Source organism: Dermacentor variabilis, chromosome 2, assembly GCF_050947875.1.
Source record: "Dermacentor variabilis isolate Ectoservices chromosome 2, ASM5094787v1, whole genome shotgun sequence".
NCBI classification, from domain to species: Eukaryota; Metazoa; Arthropoda; class Arachnida; order Ixodida; family Ixodidae; genus Dermacentor; species Dermacentor variabilis.
The window spans coordinates 11,303,286-11,320,914 of record NC_134569.1 but is presented as its reverse complement, the minus strand read 5'-3'; the positions used below and the strand labels follow the sequence as shown (position 1 = coordinate 11,320,914).

The following is a 17,629-nucleotide window of genomic DNA, read 5'->3' as shown; positions in this document are numbered from 1 at the left end:
TGTTTATGCATTTAGGGGGGACCTGGTGCACGAGCAGAACTTTATTGTTATTAACTCTGGAGATTTGAAACTTTCAGCTTATATTCAGTTTAGTGGGCTGATTGCAAATATGTAATCATTTTTTTCTGTTTAATGAAAAAAAAAGTTATGCAATCTTTAGTATTATAAATTTGGGATGTGACTTGCAAGAAATTTATTCTACTGAGAGACCTAACATTAACTAGGTGTGTTTTTGAATGTTTGAAGAGTGCACAAATAAAGTTTTGTGTTTCTATCTACATATTAGCCAAAGTTATCAAAATTTGAATTAGCAACTTTGGAACACAATTTTTTGTTAATTCTTGCAAGATTTGAAAAAGTTGCATTGCAGTAGCATACTGTATTATAGTTTTCTTGCATTCTCTGACTGTTTAGCATTCAGGAAAAAAATTAATCATACAAATCGAAGAACTAGCAGAGACACAGTGCACAACCCAAATCTCTGGGTGTGCGAAAATCATGACCTGAGAAAAGCATAACAAACATTTAGCAATGTGAAAAATACTTTTTATGTGACAAAAACATGGAATTCACCACTACAATGAATCAGAACGCTCCTGGAGAATAGTCCGAAGCAGACTTTTCTTTGCGTCTCTTCTTGATGGCTTCCTGGAATGCTGCCGATGATGTGCGCTTTCTGTCTGCGTTGACCACACAGCGGCTGCCTTTCTTGGCTGCTCGCCTGCTGCCTGTGCAAGTTTGTTGCACATGCAGTATGTGCGAGCTAGACTGGTGGCTTCCGAGGTTGAACTGCATAACAGCTTCTGCCACGGCAGCCTCAACAGCAAACAGTGATACATTGTTTTCTTTTGGTGCCAGGCTCTGAATGACCGAATGCAGCGATTCATTGGCATTTTGCGTCTTCACACTCTGGCACCTCTGCAAGAGCTTCTTATCAGAGAGGTGCTCATACACTGGCCGCAGTGCATTGCTTACATCCTATGGCAGATCGTATCTGCTTTTGGGGGGGGGGGTCTCATTTTTTGCAATGGCTGCATTATATTTGCACCATGAATAAGGGCCGTGGGGACAAAAGCTATGGTTGGGCTTCTCATCAGTAGAGGTTACGTGGTAATATGTAGCCCATACTGCTGTGTGCATCTCATCCACATTTCCCGAATGTGATTTGAGTGCCCAACCATAATAGCTTGTCAGCTTATTTATGAGGTCTCCTCTCAGGCGGCCCTTAGCGCTGATGCGCTCACTGTTTTCCCCTTTCTGTTTCTGCACGAGATTCCGCAACGTCATTCCCATGCTTTTCTGCACGTAGTTTGCGCAGTCTTCTTTTTCCACGGGTATGAAGCCATAGACTTTTGCTTCATCAATGGCACTGTATGATCTGCTGTCACCATCGGAGAGCATGGTTGTGTACCTCAGGCCATGAAGGGAAAGCAAGCGCTGAAATAAAATTAGTGCTGCCTCCACCTCCATCTGGCCTGCCTTGGAAGACGGTGTTCTTTTGGCATAAATGCTGCGACTTCCAGTCAGCATAATCTGGGGTTTCAGGTTTAGGGCCAAGCTCACAGCCAAGGCAGAAATTCAAAAGGACAGCATAGTCCAACACATAACCTGAAAAGAAGCTCTATCACTGTGGCCACTCCAGTGTGAGATGAATGTCCCTGAGTGTGCCAAGTGCCATCAAAAGAAACTGCAATATTACCTGCATTTCCAAAATTCAGGCTTCGGTATACATTCTTCATTGAAGCGGCACACTTAGCCATATTCTCAGTGCAGGCACTTGTTGCAACTGAATTTAGCTTTGATTTCAGATAGTGCTGTTAGGTCTTGTTGTGAAGGCCTCTGTGCGAAACTCCGATAGTGGCAAAAATATTGGTAAGCACCGTCTACCCGTTTCCCGTGCTCTGTACGGCACGCGCTGCAAGAACATTAATCTCGAAAAGATTGCAGTTGGCAGAGCCACCAACTCGTTGCAAGCTCCATTTTGTGTCATTTTCGCCGCAGTTGCTGCACAGAACTTTCAACTTCGCGGCAATGCCGTACTCCTGCGACTCCCGCTCGATAGTCACCGCTCTGCGACACACTCGGCAACCAGCAACTTTCAGTAAACAGTTTACCATGTTGAGGTCAACAATGTTGAGGTTGTTGTCGACGCACTTTCCCGACAGGGCTCCTTTGTTAGGCACTTCACCTTGCACTCCGTTGCTGAAACTGAGGAGAGTTCCGCTGCTTTTTCCTGTGCTCGTTGCTCGATCTGATCTCGCTCCGCCACCGTGAGATACGCTGTGTCGATCATCCCGCGGTCCGGCCGAGTGCGCATCTTCATAGCACATGCGCCCGTGACGACTGCCGCCCCGCAATCTGTTACCGGGGTGTCTGCTGTATGGTCACGATCTGCTGTCGACATCGCAAGTGGCACCGACGTTTTTCGTAGCACAGGCCGAGCGTCAATGCCGTCAGCATTCACGATTGCCTCTTCCCGTTGTGTTGCACCCAACTCCTCGGTTGCACTGCTGTTCCACGGCGTCTGCAAGTCAGCCAGTCCGACAAGGTCGTGAGACGTCATTGGTAGTTCCGATGCATCTTTGCGCTACACTGTGCGCTTTCTTCTACGCTTCCCGAATTTATGCACTGTATGGAATTTCTGTGCACGGTTTGGCATGTCGACTGATCATGTTCACGCTGAGCGATGGTTCAGGCAAAGTGGTGCCACCAACGCGCGGCGTTCCCGCGCTCCAATCAGAAGGCATTATTTAGTCACGTGATGGTCGCGAACAAACAGGATGGTGGGATTCTCTCCCTCGTTCTTGCCTAGTTGCTCTCTCCTGAAGCAACCTTGAATGCTCATTTTCAGTGGGAAAGGGAGCGGGAAGGACATGCTTTCGAACGAAACCAAAATAGCGGCGCTCCAATGATCGGTTTCGAAACTGTGATGGCACAAGATGGGGCATTTTTGGTGCGTCTTGCAGACGAAAATGAGAATCTCGCGTGACAAATAGGGCATTCTTTTGCCAAAGGACGCGTTATTTCGTGTTAATTTTTTGTCAACAAGCACGTGATGAAGTCTAGATTGTAAAAGTAACAAAACTGAAAAATGACTTTTTAGCTATTTTTTTGTCTCCAAGACCCATGTACCCCCTTAATATATTTTTTTCTGTAGGGCTCACTCAGACTCGGACCAGATAAAGTTCTACTCAGTGGGCTTACTGGGACTCAATCTTGCCAAAATTCTACTCAGCCAGGCCCACTCTGACTCGTAGGTCAGTCTGAGTGTGAATGAGTTTGCCAACCTATGTATATGATGCACCATGAAGTTATGGTGTATTTTTGACCATGCAAAAATAAATTTGAATTGCAGAAAACTCTTAAAAAATGTCAGAACCGTTGAAAAAGCCCAACACATTGCTTAACGCGATGAAGCATATTTGTCACAGCTCCAGCTAGGACAAGTTTAATTAAAATGTAATGATGTTATCCTTGATTCACTGATTTGTACCCTCAATATCTAAGCTGGATCATTTGTAGACCTTCGTTTTATATTATTTTTTGCTTTGAATAGTCTTTATGAGATTGGCATGAGCTGAAATAAAATCGTCTTCCTCGTTCTTCCAAGCGCTTCTATTGTTATTAGCTTCTGAAATGTGGCAGGTCCCACACTATCTTCATTGTGAACACTGCTGGCATTTTCATTTTATTACCTATTCTGCTCTAATAATGGCTCTGAGAATAAGTATAGCTCATGCATTAAATTTTGCCGCCAAGCTCGTTCTTTCGCGAGTAAACGTATCTCTACTGTTCTCCATAAAGCAACCTATAACTGCATGCTGTATCATATATGATGCAGAAATTAATGGTTTCCTTGCAGAACCACACGAGTATATTTTGATCAAAACATCACAGTAAGCTAATAAATCTCACAGTAGGCTAATGAGAGTAAACAAACTCCCTGAATTTTTTTTTCTTTTTCGCGCTGATTTCAAGTGTATAAATTGTGGAAATAACCTGTTTATTCACGAACTTTTTGCATGGGGTGTGTTGAGCTGCTGTGATAAATTTTTTAACGGAAAAATAAAGCTGGACATTACTTCCAGTGCTAAAGTCGCTATGTATTTCATTGCTAGAGAAGACAGATTCTAGGTGAATAAGCAGGATTTTCTTTCTTTTCAATTCTTTAATGCTAGAAGTTGTTCTATGTATATCATATATGGTACACCATGTGGTAAGGGGTTACTAAAGCATTTGTTTGATAATTTGCAGATGAAGCTGCTTCATACAAGCCAAAGGATGACCATCAGGGCGAGGGAATCGCAGACGAAGTGCCTAAGGACCCCCAGTCTGCCGGCAAGGACCAACTGTCCGAGCTGTTGGATGTGCTGAAGAAGCAGCAAGCAGACTCTAAGCAGTGGCGCAGGCTGTACGACGAGCTCAGGCGGAACCAGGACAGCACTAGTAGCAAGATAGTGTGGCGCAAGTTGCTGGTGCTGGGCCAGACATTGTTTGACGACATGCAGACGGGCTTGGATCGCACTCTGGCGTCACTGGTTGACTTGGCCAAGAAGGGCTCAAGCGTAGCCACCACTGTCAGCCCCATGGTCCACGACCTTGGAGAAAAGGCAAGTCTTCTGGTGTCAAAATCTATCTGCTTAGTCATTGTTTTTGTGCTTCGAGCTGTCACTTGATTTGCTCTCACTCTACTACCTGCCAGCCTCCTGGTTCGCTCACTTGGTAGGGACACTGCCTTCGAAAGGCAGTGGTGCCAGCTTTGCCAGGATTAATATTTAGCAACTTCGGTTTCTTTAATGTGCACCCAGTGCTCTGTATAGGAAGATTTTTGCATTCCACTCATGTTGCCAACATTGTTGCAGAATGGGCACCCCCATTTCATTCCAATTCCACTCCGGAGAAATATAACTTGTCACAATTCCATTCCTTTCATTTCCTTGGAATGAAAAATACTTAGCCCATTCCCACTCTGGGAATGGCCGAGCAGATCAATTCCTTTCCTTTAATTCCTTAATGTAGGAAAGGCATCTTGGTAGCTGTATCAAGTTACCGATTAACGGACCATAGAGCTGATGTCAACAGATCCATTAAGAACTGCAAAAATACTCAAAACATGTTGCCAAGGTCAAGGAATAGTAGCTTGGTGACATACCGTATTTACTCGCATAATGATCGCACTTGTTTGTCAGAAAAATTGGCACAAAATCAGGGGTGCGATCACTACGCGGGTTAAATTTCCCGCGAAAAGAAAAAAAATTTTTTCGGCCCGCGTTTGCCGCGGGACATCAAAACAAAAATGGCAGCCGGCGGAGCAAGCCGAACACACCGAACGTGATTTTTTTTTTCTTCTCGTGAGTACATTACGTGCATAGAAACAGTTTCTTCAGTATCAGTAATGAATAATATCATAAATATCGGCAAGTTTGCGGCAATAACGTAACCATGTCCACTTTGAGGGGACAGAAACAGATGGGCGCGCTTAGCTGCCTGCCAGAGACATTATCCCGGGTGGGATGATGTCTCAGTTGCAGCCTTTAGATGTTTGCATGAACAAGCCATTCAAAGACACGGTCAAATGGTGTTACGCAGATTGGATGCGCTCAGGTGAGCCTGCAGTGACACGCTGACCAGACGGCTTAAGCAGGCTTCGCCAGCCGCGCTACGCAAGTAGATTGTGGATGCATGGGCCAGCATACCAGAAGGCCTTGTGCGTCACACATTCAAGAAGTGCGGCATCTCGAACACGCTCGATGGCACAGAGGACTAGTACCTCTAGGAAGATATGTCCAACAAAGAACTATCCGAAGAGAGCGCAACTGAGGAAGACAGTGATTGAAGTGCGGAGTGCAATTTAAATAAATGTTTTTCTCGAGTTTTCCTAACTCGTATTATATGTGGATAAAACTACTTTTTTCTGTTTTGCTTCCCAAAAATTTCACCTCGTACTGTGTATGGGTTTGTATTATACACGAATTTTTACGGTAAACCGTGGGTCTGAGAGGGCACCCATCAAAAAAACAATCATTCCACGTGCTTGCAAACTGCTTCTCCGGACTACGCTGTAGGCATTTAGTCACCTGTTTGCAAAGAAGTGTGCCTTTGCTTAAGATTTCCACAAGGGAATCTTCCATATTTTGCAACGCGGTTTATGTAACGACATCAGAACATTAAACCGCATACGCAGCGCCGTCACTGAACACTCTGAAGACGCTGACGACAAAATTGCCTTCCAGGAAACTCAAATCCTTCAAACAGAGACGAACTCGCAAAAAAGACTACTACTGGAGTCATGGCACATTCTGATTCAGAATACGGAGGGCAACAAAAACCGCGTGAAGGGCAACCTACCCTCGGTGTATATCCATGGCCTTGGCGACATGACAGAAAGAAGAAAAGGATGCCTAGCCAGGTAGATCCCCGCTCGAGTTCACCAACACCAAAACGTCAGCGCTGCCCTGTACCCCCCACCCCCCCCCTTCACACCTCCCGTCAGTGGCACTCTCGCGGGTCAAGCTCCCCCAGCACTGGTCATCCCAGCTGCCCAGCACCACGGCAGCCGTCTCACCCTTTTGTTCCCCCCTCCCCTTCCCGTCTGTGAAGTGTCTCCCCACCTTCCGTACTCTCCCTTACTTTTCTTTACAAAAGACCCCTTAAAAGTTGCACACTGCCACCCCCAAAGAACAACCCCTGAAGAAGGAGCCGAATGGGCTCTGAAATGTCGGGTTAATACCGTATTTACTCGCCTAATGATCGCACTCGTGTAATGATCGCACCCCTGAATTTTGTCGTCAAAATTCGATTTTTTTTATTTCCCGTGTAATGATCACACCCCGAGCTTGCCGCAGCGATATGTCATGTGCCAAGTCTAGTGAATAATGATCGCGCTTACCATCTGTCGAATGCTACGCGAATGACTCTTCAAGACAAACCAAGCATTCTGCACGCACCAAACATTCTTAAGTAGATGCCTCATTTCATTACTTTTATCACTTTCCGCACTTCCATGACAAAAAGAGGTACAACCAAACTTGCCTTTATTATGGGTAGGCTTTATAATGGTTGTGGTCAACAACAACAAAGAAGGCGCCTTTCGATTCTTCTCATCTGCACTCGTGGGGACGCAACAAATCGCAAGCGCCGATGATAGTAGCCACATTTACACTGATACGTTAAAAGTGTACCCTATTCATACGCCGAGGCTTGTAACACAGCTTAGCAGAAACGTGCCGTATTAGGTTATTAGTGAAGACAGATGCCGCAGTTTCCACAGCACGCCGGCCATGCGTTTCTATGTTACTGGCAACTAAGCGCACCCACCTGTTTCTGTCCCCTCAAAGTGGACAAGGCTACGTTACTGCCGCAAACTTGCTGATATTAACAATATTGCCACGACCTCGACACAGCTGACAGCCACTCGGTGCAATTCGGTGCCACATGCTAGGCACGTTGGGTGGCTACGAGAAGAAGAGAACGACGAAGGTGCCAGGACAGCGATAGATATAAAAGATCTCTAGCGTCGACCGAAGTCTTTTGTGGCTTTGTCTGTGACAAACTGGTGGAGGTGCGGGGTACGCGTCTATGTACTCTGACCCCCAGGAACAGGGAGCGGACAACCTACGCAAAAGCCGACGGCTTCAAAGACTGCCTCCGGAATACGGCCTGCAAGATCTGCCGAGGATGTCCACCACAACCGCAAGCCAGACACAGGAGACGTACGGTACGGGACAGCCTCCTGCGTCGCTGGTTCTCCACACCCCACGCTGGCCGCGGCCGTTCCATGGTGAGCCTTTTGAGGACGTGGAAGACTGGCTCGACGACTTCGATCGTGTGGCTGACGTCAATTATTGGGACGAGCAGAAAAAGTTAAAGAACGTGTACTTCGCCCTAGAGGACTCTGCCCGAACATGGTTCGCTAACCACGAGCCATCCATCACCACCTGGCAAGAATTTCAACGGCAGATACGCGATACGTACAACAGCCCCGCAAGAAAAGAGCGAGCAGAGCAAGCCCTTCAGAATAGGGTTCAAAGGCCGAACGAAAGCGTAGCCATGTTCGTAGAAGACATGTCGCGGCTTTTCAAGCGTGCTGACCCTGGCATGACAGAAGCGAAGAAAGTACGCCTACTGATGCGTGCGGTAAAAGAACAGCTGTTTGCTGGACTGATGCGAAGGCCTCCAGCTACAGTAGCTGAGTTCGTCAGTGAGGCGACAACAATGGAGCGAGCCCTTCAACAACGCTCCTCGGTCTACGATCGCCAAATCAACCTGGGATCAGCATCTTCTCTCTCGTTACCCTATGACACCGATGCGCTTCGAGAGCTTGTGCGTAGTGTCGTGCGTGAGGAGCTCGACCGGCTACAGGGAGTGCGATTTCAACCGACCGTAACATCCCTCACAGATATCGTCCGCGAAGAAGTTCGCCAGGCAGCACAGCCATTCGTGCAAACCAGACCTGAAGCCGCCCCCGTACTGACTTATGCGCAAGCAGTGAGGCTACCTGCGCAACCCGGGAACCACCGTAACCCGCCTTCTTCTGAAGAACCGCTGTGCCACTTCCAGGGCCAAGGTTCACGTACAAATATGTACGGGTCCACGAGCCCCCGAATCAATACGCGAAAGTCAGACGTGTGGTGCACACCTGACTATCAGCCACTCTGCTTCCACTGTGGCGAAGCGGGCCACTTGTACCGTGCCTGCTACTACCGAAGAATTGGACTCCAGGGCTATCACCCCGGCGCTCGTCGCCCACGTGAGGGAGAGCGTCCGAGAGAAATCCAGCAATATCTGGCCAGTCAACCTTCGTCGCCGTACGCGCAGTTCCCACCGGTTGAACAGTCCCTGCCAACGACCCGATCTCCGTCTCCGCAGAGGCGCCAGTCACGATCACCACCTCCTCGACGATCGGCGTCACCTAGCCGCTACACTACGTTCTCCGCTTCCGTGGGCAACCGGCCCACGAGCCCAAGTCGGGGAAACTGAGAACAGCGACCTCCGGAGGTGGGGCCGCTGTCCAACGCACTTCGAAAGATCCTCCGCTGCGACACCCCGACGACGACGATAACGACGAAGACAACGACGACTGCGTACCTTCGACACCTTCCTTCGAAAACCGTGAGCCTGTTTCAGCCGACATACTCGTTTCTGTCGATAACCACCCGGTAACCGCTCTTGTCGATACTGGCGCCGATTATTCTGTTATGAGCGGACAACTGGTTACGGCACTTCGCAAGGTGACGACACCGTGGCCAGGACCTAAGCTCCGTACAGCCGGCGGTCATGTCCTCACGCCGATCGGCAAACGCACTGCGAGGGTACAAATTCGTGAGGTCACATTTGTCGGTTCATTTATTATACTGGAAGAGTGCTCTAGGCAGGTCATACTCGACATGGACTTTCTTCGGGAGTACGGCGCAATCATAAACCTTCGCGAGTTGCTTGTCACATTTTCCAGCGAACACGCAACTATTTCGGACGACTACCACCCACAGTCCACGGTGTTACGCGTTTCGGGTGACTGTGCTACTTTACCACCTCGGAGTACTGCGTTGATCACCGTAGAAACAGACGATGATCCTCCCCATCTCGGAATCGCTGAAGGCAATCTGTCAGTCTTGTTGGCTCGACAAGTTTGCGTAGCCCGCGGCATCTTGCAGCTGTCGTCACGGACTGCTCAGATTTTAGTGACCAATTTCAGTCGTGAATACCAGCACTTCGCCCCACGAACTGCCATCGCCTATTTGGAGCCAGTCAGTGATTTTCCCGCTTGTTTAACAGTAGGGCAAACTGATGGAGATTCTAACTGTGACGTACCAGCCAACAGCAATATTGATGTGAATTCTAAATTATCGGGTCAACAACAGGCTAGCATTCGAAGCCTTTTACAGTCTTTTGCGGACTGTTTCGCTTCAACATCGAAGGTCAACCAAACGCCTATTGCGAAACACAGAATTATTACAAATCCCAATGAAAGACCCGTGCGCCAACGTGCTTACCGTGTTTCTCGTAAAGAGCAAGACGCCATCCGAAATCAAGTCCAACAAATGCTTACCGACGATATCATACAGCCCTCCACCAGTCCATGGGCGTCACCTGTGGTTCTGGTGAAAAAGAAAGACGGCACACTGCGTTTTTGCGTTGACTATCGCAAGCTTAACAACGTTACGAAGAAGGACGTTTATCCCCTTCCCCGCATCGACGACTCTTTGGACCGCCTTCGAAATGCTCGATACTTCTCATCGATGGACCTTCGCAGCGGCTACTGGCAAATAGAGGTTGATGAGCGTGACCGTGAGAAAACCGCATTTATTACGCCTGACGGACTTTACGAATTCAAGGTCCTTCCTTTCGGATTGTGCTCTGCGCCTGCTACTTTTCAGCGCATGATGGACACAGTTCTATCAGGTCTCAAGTGGCAGTCATGCCTTGTCTATTTAGATGATATCGTTGTCTTTTCAGAAACTTTTGAGCAGCACCTCCAGCGCTTACACGCAGTTCTAGACGCAATTCGTACTGCTGGCCTGTCTTTAAAGCCTGAAAAATGCCATTTCGGGTATGACGAACTCAAATTTTTAGGCCATGTCGTCAGCTACGAGGGCATTCGACCAGATCCCGATAAAACCATTGCTGTTGCTTCGTTTCCAACACCTTCGAACAAACACGAACTCCGCCGTTTTCTAGGGCTTTGCGCATATTATCGACGCTTCGTGGCCAACTTTTCACGAATAGCCGAACCGTTGCAACGGTTGACTAAGGATAATGTTCCGTTTGTCTGGGAGCAGGACCAACAAGAGGCCTTCTGTGAACTCCAGAAACGTCTGCACACACCTCCTGTTCTAGGACACTTTGACAAAGACAGTGACACCGAGTTGCACACGGATGCCAGCAACGTTGGCCTTGGTGCCGTCCTCGTACAGTGGCAAGATGGAGCCGAGCGCGTCATTGCGTACGCAAGCCGCACTTTGTCTCCAGCTGAAAGGAACTATTCCACTACGGAGAAGGAATGCTTGGCCGTTGTGTGGGCAATTGCTAAGTTCCGACCATATTTGTACGGCCGATCATTTCGAGTTGTGACAGATCACCATTCATTGTGCTGGCTCGCCAATCTCAAGGATCCATCTGGCCGTCTTGCACGCTGGAGTCTTCGCTTGCAAGAATACGATATGACGATAGCGTTCAAGTCCGGGCGTAAACACACCGACGCCGACTGCCTGTCACGTGCTCCACTTCAACCGTCGCCATACGACTTTGATGAAGAGGACGCATTTCTGTCCATTATCACAGTATCAGACATCAGCAAGCAACAGCGCGATGATTCAGAACTCCGGCCTCTCATCGACTACCTTGAGAACCGTCTACCAGAGCCGCCTCGTATGTTCATCCGCAAATTATCCTCGTTTTTTCTCCGAGATGGCGTTCTCTACAAACTGGGTTTTCACTCGACTGCAACCGCCTGCCTTCTTGTAGTGCCGTCTTCACTGCGTGACGATATCCTGCGGGCCACTCACGACGAGCCATCTTCGGGCCACTTGGGATTCGCACGGACGTTTTCACGCATACGCCAAAAGTACTTCTGGCCTAACCTTCGCCGTGACGTAAAGCAATACGTGAGGACATGCCGCGACTGCCAGAGACGCAAGACACCACCCGCGCGTCCGGCTGGCCTTCTCCATCCCGTGGATCCTCCGCGGATCCCTTTTCAGCAGGTTGGCATAGATTTGCTTGGGCCATTCCCCACGTCGAAGGCTGGTAACCGTTGGATTGCTGTTGCCACAGACTACCTTACACGTTACATTGAAACCCGAGCACTCCCACGAGGCACTGCTAATGATATTGCTACCTTCTTTGTACATGGTATCGTACTCCGCCACGGTGCTCCAACAGTGGTTATAACCGACCGGGGCACAGCATTTACAGCGCAGCTCACAGAAGATATCATGCTTCTCAGTGGTACAGTTCACCGCAAAGCCACTGCTTACCATCCCCAGACTAATGGGCTCACAGAAAGGCTAAACAAAACGATCGCTGATATGATTTCCATGTATGTTGACGTCGACCACAAAAACTGGGACGACGTTCTCCCATACGTTACCTTTGCATATAATACTGCCGTTCAAGAAACTACCGGCTTCACCCCTTTTCGCTTAGTACACGGCCGGGAAGCTGTTACAACGTTGGACGCAATGCTTCTACCCACCTACTGTTCTAATGTTGCCACTGATGCTGCGGAATTCGCTCGATGTGCCGAAGAGGCACGCCAGCTCGCACGAATGCGTATCCGCCACCAACAACACAACGACGCCAACCGGTACAATCTTCGTCACCGCGACGTCACTTATCAACCCGGTGACAAAGTATGGGTGTGGACACCGATCCGCCAGCGTGGTCGGTCGGAGAAACTTTTGCGCCGCTACTTTGGACCTTATAGGATCGTTCAACGACTCGGCGACGTCACATACGAAGTGATTCCTGAAGGAGAAGGCACCACTCGCCGTCCCCGACGCCCAGGCCTGTCCGATGTCATTCACGTCTCTAGATTGAAGTTATACCACTCCCGCTGAACGCAAAGCTCCGCTCCTCTCTCACCATCTACGTCTGTCTTAACCGTATCACCGTCGCTATCTCCAGTGCGTTAATGTTCCGCATCGAGACGATGCTTCTAGGGAGGGGGGTAATGCCACGACCTCGACACAGCTGACAGCCACTCGGTGCAAGTCGGTGCCACATGCTAGGCACGTTGGGTGGCTACGAGAAGAAGAGAACGACGAAGGTGCCAGGACAGCGATAGATATAAAAGATCTCTAGCGTCGACCGAAGTCTTTTGTGGCTTTGTCTGTGACAATATTATTACGATATCATCGAGCGATGCTCAAGGGACGAGCCGCCGTGAGAACGACGACGAAGTGGGTCTGTGCCCTTGGTGCAGGCGAGTGTCGGCCTGGCGGTCTGGCTCCAGTCTGAATACCCTGTATATAGCCTCTTTCATCTGTTGTTTTCCACACAAGCCGATCTGCTTCCACTGCTGTCGCATCGGCCACGTCGCTCGTCACTGCCGCAGCCGATGGCCACCACTTCTCGGATATACTCCGCCGCTCATTCTCGCCCCTTTGGACCTTCTGTTCCTTATGCCACCCGCCATGAACCCATTGCCGCTGATGCTCCTGCCCCGAACCTTCGCCACAGCCGCTCTCCCTCACCTCAGCGCCACCAGTCTCGTTCGCCCCAACCCCGTCGCTTCTCTCCGTCGCCTATCGCCTCCCGGATGCAGCCGGAAAACTAGGCAGTGCAGCTTCTGGAGGTGAAGCTGCGTTGTCCACCCTGCCCTCAAATCTTCTGCTCACGTAACACACGAACCAAAACCTTCTTGACGTTGACGGCTATCCTGTCACGGCACTCATCGATACAGGTGCACATCTTTCTATTATGAGTGCTGCCTTCCGACGACGACTGAACAAGCTCTTCACCCCAGTGTTGGCACGTGTCGTCCGCGTTGCGGACGGCGGTACTGTGCCTATCATCGGCATGTGTACGGCACGTGTTAGCATCGCCGGCCGCCACACTCCTGTCCTCTTCACCGTGATTGCTCATTGCCCCCACGACCTCATTCTCGGCCTCGATTTTCTCTCCGCGCATTCTGCTCTTATTGACTGCTCTTCCAGTACCCTTTGCCTTGAGTTGCCGATTCTCGCAGAACCTTCTGACACACCCCAGTGCCGCCTATGCCCCACCGGCTTTATTTGCCTGCCGCCAAAATCGATAGCCTATATTGAACTCTTGTCTTCCTCACCAGTCCCTGATGGTGAGTACCTCGTCACTCCTCTGCCCGACATTCCACTACAGTTTGACGTTACCGTGCCTCACAGTATACTTACTATTACTGCGAACTGCACTTTCATGCCTATCTTTTAACTTTGTATTGGCAAAGCAAATTCTACTGCAAGGTATTTGCCTTGCCAACATTGATTGTCTCGGCAACCATCACGTGGGAACTTTATCCACCGATGCTTCTTGCGAGCTTAGCAGGCCCATCGTGCCAGCCTCAGCCGCCGATCCCAAGATACAGAAAATGGTTGCGACGGACCTGTCTTCTGTACAGGCTGAAGACCTTTACCAAGTATTATCGTCCTACAGAGATCTACTTTCTACTTCGACGAACGCCCTTTAGGCCAGACGCTTGCGGTCAAGCATCGGATTCTTACTGGTGATGCTACTCCTATTCACCAACGACCGTATTGAGTTTCTGCGTCGGAACGCCGAGTAATTCAAAGTGTACTCAACAAAATGCTAGACAAAAACATCATTGAGCCTTCTTCGAGTCCCTGGGCGTCACCTGTAGTGTTCGTTAAGAAGAAGGATGGCATGTGGCGCCTCTGTGTAGACTACCGCCATCTGAACAACATTACTAAGAAGGACGTCTACCCGCTCCCACATATAGACGACGCCCTTGACTGCCTCCACGGTTGCAGCTATTTCTCTTCTATTGATCTTCGTTCTGGATACTGGCAGATTGCTGTTGACGATATGGACAGAGAAAAAACAGCGTTCATCACACCTGATGGCCTATACCAATTTAAGGTAATGCTGTTTGGATTATGCAACGCCCCTGCCACCTTTGAGCGTATGATGGACTCCTTGCTCCGTGGTTTCAAATGGTCCACATGTCTCTGCTACCTCGACGACGTCATCGTCGTCTCGTCCACGTTCGACACTCACCTTGAGCGTCTAACAGCTATACTTGATGTATTTCGGAAGGCGAAGCTGCAACTTAACTCGTCCAAATGTCGTTTCGGCCGCCGCCAAATTACTGTTCCGGGCCACCTCGTTGACGCTTCCGGAGTACAGCCTGATCCCGACAAAACTCTCGCTGTCCGAGACTTTCCGGTTCCGAAGACAGCCGCAGACGTTCGAAGTTTTGTCGGGCTATGCTCGTACTTTCGTCATTTTGTTCAAGATGTTGCTGCAATTGCTAGACCTCTCACTAATCTTTTGAAGAAAGGCGTACAATTCTCGTGGGGTATTGCAGAAGCCGCCGCCTTCTCTCGTCTCATCACTCTTCTCTCCTCACCACCCATTCTCGCCCACTTCGACCCTGATGCCCCTACAGAATTGCGTACAGATGCCAGCGGTCATGGCGTAGGTGCCGTCTTAGCCCAGCATCAGCGTGGCCAGGATCGCATTATTGCTTATGCGAGCCGCCTCCTCACACCGTCGGAGCGCAACTATTCCATTACGGAACGAGGATGCCTTGCTGTAGCCTGGGCGGTTGCGAAGTTCCTTTCGTACCTTTACGGTCGCCCTTTTTCCGTATTCACTGACCATCATGCTCTCTGCTGGCTCTCATCGCTAAAAGATCCTACAGGTCGATAGGCTTTGAGGCTACAAGAATTTTCATATTTCGTGGTCTACAAGTCTGGCCGCTTGTGTATTCTCTGTATTGCAGCTGCTTCATTTCGCCGACGAGCAACGTCGTGACGCCTACATAAGAGCACTCATCGACCATTTTGAACACTCTCCGGCCGATGCCACTCTACGCCTCTTCGTCCTCCGCAACGGTACTCTGTACCGTCGTAACCTTCATCCGGACGGCTCAGAGTTCCTACCAGTCATACCTAAACACCTCCGCTCAACCGTGCTAGAAGAGCTAGCTCCACGACACACCAACGGCAGGACACCTCGGCGTATCTCGAACGTACGACCGTGTACGTTGCCGTTTCTTCTGGCCAGGCCTTGCCGGCTCCGTACGACGTTACGTCGCCGCTTGTGAACTTTGCCAACGACGCAAGAAGCCTTCCCAGCCCCCCGCTGGTTACCTGCAGCCGCTCGACATCCCTGCCGAGCCCTTCCATCGTGTCGGCTTAGACCTTCTCGGCCCATTTCCGGAATCTACATCAGGAAACAAGTGGGTTGCAGTCGCGGTGGACTACGCGACCCGCTACGCCGTAACCCGCACTCTTCCGACCAGTTGCGCAACTGATGTTGCGGACTTCCTCCTGCATGATATCATTTTGATTCATGGTGCACCACACCAATTGCTAACACACCGTGGCCGTACGTTCTTAGCCAAAGTCATTGACGACATTATGCGAGCCTGCTCAATACAGCATAAATTTACCACCTCCTACCACCCTCAAACGAACGGCCTCACTGAGCGTTTGAACCGCACCCTTACAGACGTGCTATCCAAATACGTTTCAGACGACCACCGTGACTGGGACCAGGCTCTACCTTACATTACATTTGCGTATAACTCTTCCTGTCTCGAAACTGCTGGCTTTTCGCCTTTTTACCTCTTGTATGGCCGTGAACCGACACTACCACTGGACACTGTGCTTCCGTCCACTACGGCTTCAACTAGCGCTTATGCCCGTGATGCTATCGCCCATGCTGACCATGCTCGCCAACTTGCATGCACTCGTCTACAAGTCTCTCAAGGCAAACAAAAGCAACGCTACGACCTCCGTCACCGTGATGTCCATTGTGTGCCCGGCACCCTCGTGTTGCTTTGGTCACCATCGCGTAAAGTTGGCCTTTGTGAAAAACTGCTTTCCTGCTACAGGCCCATATCGGGTGCTTCGCCAAGTGACCGATTTCACCTGCGAAATCGCTCTAGCCACGCCCACTACGTCCTCCGCTGTGACAACCAGTGACATCGTTCACGTCGCCCGACTCAAACCCTACAACTCTCCACGTGCCTTGGATATTTAACAGCACCGTAACGGCACTTTTGCCGCCGGGGGGTAGTATTACGATATCATCGAGCTATGCTCAAGGGACGAGCCGCCACGAGAACGACGACAAAGTGGGTCTGAGCCCTTGGCGCGTGCGAGTGTCGGCCTGGCGGTCTGGCTCCAGTGTAAATACCCTGTATACAGTCGAACCCGGATATATTGAACACACAGATCACCCCCTTGAAAATACTATGTAAAAGTACAGGACAATTGCATAGTATATCGAATTCCATTTTCGTCGGACATTTGATATATCGAACGCCGCACCGTGCCCCTGGGAGGTGCACTTTTCCCAAAGACATTCGTGTCTGGTCCTCAGGGGTAAACATTTCTGCAGTCAGTCAGCAGGCTCCTCCTGTACCACCGGCGTGTGCATTGGGCAAGGCCATTGGAGCTCAACGAAGAGAGTGTGCGGCATTGAGACGCGGCTACGTTTCCAAGCCATGCTTCCCGGGGAAAGGAAGAGAGAGCGAGGAGTCGGCACGATCGCTGCCAGAGAGGGCTCAAAAAACGAAGCATAGCGAAGCGGCAACTGCACCCACAGCGCCTTCGACGGCATATTCCGCTGATCTTTTTCCCCGCTCTCTTCTTTATTTTCCCTTTGTCGTTCCTTCGCAGCCGCGCTGACTGCCGCTCGAACAGGCTTCGCTTGGACTGCTCCATCTGCGCATCGCGCATTTTCATGTGTGTACCTGTGTTTCAACGTGCCGTGTGTAGCATGTATGATTGCGGTCATCTGGTGAGCTATGGCATCTGCGGACATAAAAAAGAGGAAGAATCTGGACTTTGCAAGAAAGTTTGAGGTAATCCGGCGTGTCGAGAACGGAGAAAAGTCCTCCGTGGCAGACGCATTCGGCATTCCGCGGTGTACTTTAAGTATGTTGTTAAAAAACGAGCAGGACACC

The 17,629-nt window shown here is 49.9% G+C and overlaps 1 protein-coding gene across 5 annotated transcripts in view; it reads left to right on the top strand.

Moving 5' to 3' along the window:
- Positions 1–17,629, top strand: part of LOC142571337 (uncharacterized) — a 151,868-nt gene that overhangs the window by 47,551 nt on the left and 86,688 nt on the right. For all 5 annotated transcript variants that reach the window (XM_075679605.1, XM_075679606.1, XM_075679603.1 and 2 more), the window contains exon 11: positions 4,255–4,610. In XM_075679605.1, coding sequence (XP_075535720.1) covers positions 4,255–4,610 — 356 coding nt within the window. The remainder of the gene's footprint in view (positions 1–4,254; positions 4,611–17,629) is intronic.